Below are 5,907 nucleotides of genomic sequence, written 5' to 3'. Positions count from 1 at the left end.
ATCCACTCACCTCAGCCTCCCAAAGCGCGGGATTGCAGGCTGAGCCACCGAGCCCGGCTATAACTTTATATTTTTATCAGAAAGAAAAATACTTTCATGAAAGTGTCAAGAGAAGCAAAAAATTAGTCTAAAATTATTTTAGTTTTCAAATTTTTTTTAATTTTTACCAAACTACACTATACTATCTAAGAAACTTGAGAGATTTATATGTAAAAGACATAACATCAACAAAGGACAATCTCATTAAAAAATCCAAGAAAGTAAAACTAAAATGAGATACTTTGCAGTTATTAGATTAGCAAATGTAGAAAATATTAAGGGCAGGGGAAAATGACCTCTCTTACACAACTGGAATAGGAATATTAACTACTATAACCTTCCCAGCATATTCTTCCACACATATCAAAAGTCTTAAAAAAGGCTTATCTTTGCCAGGCCTGGTGGCTCATGCCTGTAATCCCAGCTCTTTGAGAAATGGAAGCAAGAGGATTGCCTGAGCCCATGGGTTCAAAACCAGCCTGGGCAACTTGGCAAGACCTCATCTCTACAATAAATCAAAAAAAAGTAGCCAGGTGTGGTGGCACATGCCTGTAGTTCCAGCTACTTGGAAGGCTGAGGTGGAAGGATCACCTGAACCCAGCAGGCCGAGGCTACGGTGGCTTTGAGTGTGCCACTGCACTCCAGCCTGGGTGACAGAGTGAGTCTTTGACTCAAAAGAAAAAGAAAAAAATAAGGTTAACTTTCACCCTGAAATCCAATTTTGTAAATCCATTCTAACAACACAGAGATGTGTACGATGATAGATGACCCAATATGTTTGCTACAGCATTAATTTAAAACATTAATATCCTTCAATGGACAGTTTAAGAAAATTCAGAAATATAATAATGTAGATTTTTCTAGGAACTGATATTAAATTCTTTCCAGTGAATAAAGTAGGTACAGTATAAAGTGTATACTAGTATCCCATTTGAGTTTTTTAAAAATCTATAATTGTGGCTGGGTGCAGTAGCCCACTCCTGTAATCCCAGCACTAGTGGGAGGCAGAGGGAAGAGGATGGTCTGATCCCAGGAGCTCGAGACCAGCCTGGGCAATGTGGAAAGATCTCGTCTCTACCTTGGGGAGGGGAATATCCCCTCTCTTTTCTCTCTCATTTCCTTTCTAAATAAACTATATTTTCCAATCTAAAAAGAAAAAAAAAAGATAGTTTAACAATGGTTATTGTGATGAGTTTTGGGGGGGGGAGGGGTTGGGTTGGTTTTTTTTTTTGAGTCGGAGTCTCACTCTGTCGCCCAGATGGGAGTGCAGTGGCCGCTCCCGGCCGCCGCAGCCTCGACCTGCAGGGCTCCGGCGATCCTCCTGCCTCAGCCTTCCGAGTAGCCGGAATTACAGGCATGCGCTACCATGCCCGGCTGACTTTTTGATTTATTGTAGAGATGAGGTTTCGCCAAGTTGCCCAGGTGGGTCTCGAACCCGCAGGCTCAGGTAATTCACACTCCTCGGCCTCCCAAAGCGGGGGATTACAGGCTGAGCCACCAAGCCCACTGGTGATGAGTTTTAAGTATACCTATAAATTCTTTCACACTGCCGCCTTAAAGAAGTCAAGCTTCAGCAGGGTGCCGTGGCTCACGCCTATAATCCCAGCACTTTGGGAGGCCAAGGTGAGAGGAGGGCCTGTGCCCAAGTGTTTGAAACCAGCCTGGGCAATTTGGCAAGTCCTCATCTCTACAGTAAATAAAAAAATTAGCTGGGCGTGGTGGATGTTCCAGGCAAGTTACAGCTACTTGGAATGCTAAGGCAGAAGGATGGCCTGAGCCTAGCAGGCGGATGCTGGGGTGGCCATGAGCGTGCCACTGCACTCCAGCCTGGGTGACAGAATGAGACTCTGACTCAAAAAAAAAAGTAGAGTTTCATTCTCCTCTACTAGAGTGTAGGCTGCACTCAACAACTAACTCATAATAAATAGAATCTAGTGGAAGTGAAGATGTGTGGCTTCTGACGTAGGTCATGAAAAGACACTGTGAGACAGGTAGATAGACAGATGATAGAGATATAGATAGATAGGTAGATAGATAGATAGATAGATAGATAGATAGATAGATAGATAGCTAGATAGATAGATAGATCTAGACATATTGGAGACAGAATCTCACTGTGTCGCCGAGGTTGGACTGCAGTGGCACAGACACAGCTCACTGCAAGCTCACATTCCTGGGCTCAGCCTCCTGAGTAGCTAGGACTACAGGCTCACACCGCCACACATGGCTGGGACTTCCATCTTGCCAACTCCCTCTTGATCACTTGCTCTGGGAGAAGCCAGCTGCCATAACATGAGAAGCAGTTCGTGTGACAAAGAACTGAGAACTCCACCAACAGCCATGTAAGGAGAGTACTCCTGGAAAAGAATCTTCCAGCCATAGCCAAATGTTCAGACGACTGGAGATCCATCTTGACTGCAACCTGATGAGAGAGAGACCCTGAGCCAGAAGCACCCAGCAAAGTCACTCAAAGAATCCTGATCAGAATTTATGGGTTAGTCTCATCTGCTAAGATTGGGATAATTTGTTACACAGCAATAAATAACCAATGCAGTAATGGGAGACTTTCAAGTCACTCAAGGTCCTTTTAAAATCGCTGAGCTTCTAGCACATGCAGATCACTTGAGGCTTAAACATCCTCGTGCATTCACGTTCTCTCTCTCTCTCTCACACACACACACACACACACACAAGTTGTGTAAGAACTCTGAGTCCCGGCAAGACACCCTCAGAGAGCCTGCCTGCCTCCCATAAGCCCGTTTGTTCTTCCCTCCCATCTGCTGTCTGCCCACCTCCCGTGCCACCACAACGGTGCACGCACGAATGTCCTGGCTGATGCTCTCACGTGCTTCCCTAATGCCAAAAGAGAGGCAAATGCCAGGTTCTCATTTAGCCATGATCTAAAGTCATCATCCAGTTTTCTGTGATGTGGAAGCATAATTACACTGGTGAATCTGAGACAACTGAGGATCAGAGCTGGGGAAATTGCTGTGAATCTCACAGACAGATTAAACAAGTGTGGAGTACCCACCCCAGATTTGTTGTGCAACTAAAAGAGCTAGAAAAAGGGCAGAATAATCTGCTCCCATGACGCCAGTTTGGTGTCACTACGCTGACAGCCTCAGCTGCCATCATGGACCACAAGCAAGTCAGACAGAAACACACAGGAGGCAAAATTCTGGGATTATTCTTCTAGGGATGTAATACATGCTTACTAATAAAATGCCTCAATGGAAAAAAGAAAAAACTCAAGGCAACTAAAACACGAAAATATACAAAGTTCCAATTATAGCCATTATGAAAGAGGTTTTTGTTCATGAAGAACCATTTCCTTAACAGTAAGCTACATGTTAGGAGGCAAACACCTGAACACTAGAACACAGAAACAGCTAAAGGAGGACTGAAGGAGACGGCACAGGAGACCCCTGTGTGTCGTTCTAAGCTCCTCTATCGACTTCGCCTCCTACCTCATTCACACATATCTCTGAAGGAAACAAGATGGCGGCCCGAATGGACTCACTTGCCACTGTTGGCCAGCTGCCGGAACTCCTTCACGGTCAGGGCCTTCTTCTGGATGTTGTACTGAGTGAACAGGCCTGACTGCCCTGTGACCATCTGCTGAATCGGGGCTGGGATGAGCAGATTGTCGACGTCATCATAGCACTGCCTTGGCCTCCACTCCCGAGGAGGAATCACCTGAAAATAAAATAATAAAACAACAAGTTACCTTACAACTATTCCAAGTAAGGTAGCATCGGTATTCCAACAAAATGTAAGAGGAATTTCTCAGCATCTCTATGACAAGTGTGTAAAAACAAATCATAAAGATTCACAATATGGGAATATAATTTTTTTCAACACCAACATGCAAATACTCACTATCACAAACACTGTACTTTTGTTAACTCATTTTGAGTTGGTGCTGTTACCCTCTTGATTTTAAAGCTAAAACTGAAAGGCACACATAAGCAAAACAACTTACTGAAGTTCAAACAGCTAGGCTACTTGAGCTGACATCCAAACTGAAACAGTATGATACCTGAATTCACATGGAGTCATATTAACCTGCCTCTCAAAAAAGATGTAATTATGTTTACATAAATCATTTCTTCCTCCAAAGAAGTTCATCTTTATTGAATTTGATCTAAACATCTACGTGCTGTTTCCATTAATGAGAAAAATAGTAAATATTTATTTAATCAATATTATTTTCTTTTTCTTTTTCTTTTTCTTTTTTTTTTTTTTGGAGTTGGAGTCTCACTCTGTCACCCAGGCTGGAGGACACTGGCATGCTCACAGCCACTGCAGCCTCGACCTGCTGGGCTCCTGTGATCCTTCCACCTCAGCTTTCCAAGTAGCTGGAACTACAGGTGTGCCCATAGTTCTTAAGCACTTAATTACAAGCAGTGAAAACATCCAAAAACACTGAGACCAAAAATTCGTATTTCTACGGTTTAAAACTAGAACCGAGTCCGGCTCTGTTTTATTTTTCAAAGGCAAATTTTAAAATAGTCATGTTGTTAATACAGCACACATGCAGAAAATGCTTATCACAGATATGCAGCTCCATAAACTATCACAAGGCAAACATCGATGTGCCCACTGCCTGGGTGTAAGAAGCAAGATCCTGTTCACTCCCCAGAGGTCCTCCAGCTGCCCCTTTCCAAACACATCTGCCACTTGTCAAAGAGGTAACCACTGTCATGGCATTTACAGTAATCATTTGTTTGCTGGGCTTTAGTTTTATGCTTACATATGCACAACTAAACACCAGCTTTTGGAATGAATAAAAATGTAGTATATGGTATGTATTCTTTGAGGCTGATCGTTTACAATCCCCTCATATTTTGTGAGGTTTAAATTTAATGCCTTAGGCCGGGCTCAGTGGCTCAGCCTGTAATCCCAGCACTTTGGAAAGCCAAGGTGAGAGGATTGCCTGAGCCCGTGACCAACCCAGGCAACTTGGCAAGACCTCATCTCTGCAACAAATCAAAAATTTCCGGGCGTAGTAATGCACGTCTGTAATTCTGGCTACTTGCAAGGCTGAGGCGGAAGGATGACCAGAGCCCAGCAGGTTGATGCTGGGGTGGCCGTGAGCGTGTCACTGCACTCCAGCCTCGGTGACGAAGTGAGACTCTGACTCAAAAATAAATCAATAAATAAAATGGCTTATATAGATGAAGTTTATTATTTTCAGTCTCACTATTTCTTTATTTTTATTTTATTTTTTTTGAGTTGCAGTCTCACTCTGTCACCCAGACTGAAGTGTAGCGGCACGCTCACAGCCACCACAGTCTGGACCTGCTGGGCTCAGGCGATCCTTCCCAACTAGTTTTTGCGATTTATTGTAGAGACGAGGTCTCACCAACTTGCCCAGGCTGGTCTAGAACTCACAGGCTCAGGCTATCCTCTCACCTCAGCCTCCCAAAGTGCTAGGATTATAGGCTGAGTCACAGAGCCCACCTGGCCATTATGTTTTACCCAAGCTTTGGCCCCCTCCCCTACCTGGGGGAGGTGAATCCTCTCTCACTCTCTTTCTCTCTCTCTCTCTCACTCTCTCCAATATACTTTCTAAATAAACTATATTTTCCAATCTAACAAAAAAAAGTTCCAAAGTTAAACCTTAACATTTGATGACTGTAAATGAGAGAAAGTCATTTCTCCTAAAGTTTACCTTCCTGTGTGTATTCAAAGAGAACAAAAGGCTGGGCCTATAATCCCAGCACTCAGGCAGGGTGAGGCAACAGAATTGCTGGAGCCCATGACTCTGGCGTGGCCATGTGTTCTTTGTGCGATGGCCGCCACCATGTTTCCTAAGCTCTGCCCTTCTTCTGCCTTGCAGAGGTGAATCTCTCCTCTCCTCTCCTC

At 43.9% G+C, this 5,907-nt stretch overlaps 1 protein-coding gene across 1 annotated transcript in view; it reads right to left on the bottom strand.

Annotated features, from left to right (window-relative positions):
- The window catches only part of KDM4C (lysine demethylase 4C), a 311,749-nt gene that overhangs the window by 300,197 nt on the left and 5,645 nt on the right, over positions 1-5,907 (bottom strand). The window contains exon 2 of the mRNA XM_021707860.1: positions 3,560-3,735. Within this exon, the coding sequence (XP_021563535.1) occupies positions 3,560-3,735 (176 nt within the window). The remainder of the gene's footprint in view (positions 1-3,559; positions 3,736-5,907) is intronic.

Source organism: Carlito syrichta, unplaced genomic scaffold (genome assembly GCF_000164805.1).
Source record: "Carlito syrichta isolate Samal-C Ts95f unplaced genomic scaffold, Tarsius_syrichta-2.0.1 Scaffold126534, whole genome shotgun sequence".
Lineage (NCBI taxonomy): Eukaryota > Metazoa > Chordata > Mammalia > Primates > Tarsiidae > Carlito > Carlito syrichta.
Note: the sequence above shows the minus strand (reverse complement) of the source record. Positions and strands in the feature narration are given on the sequence as shown.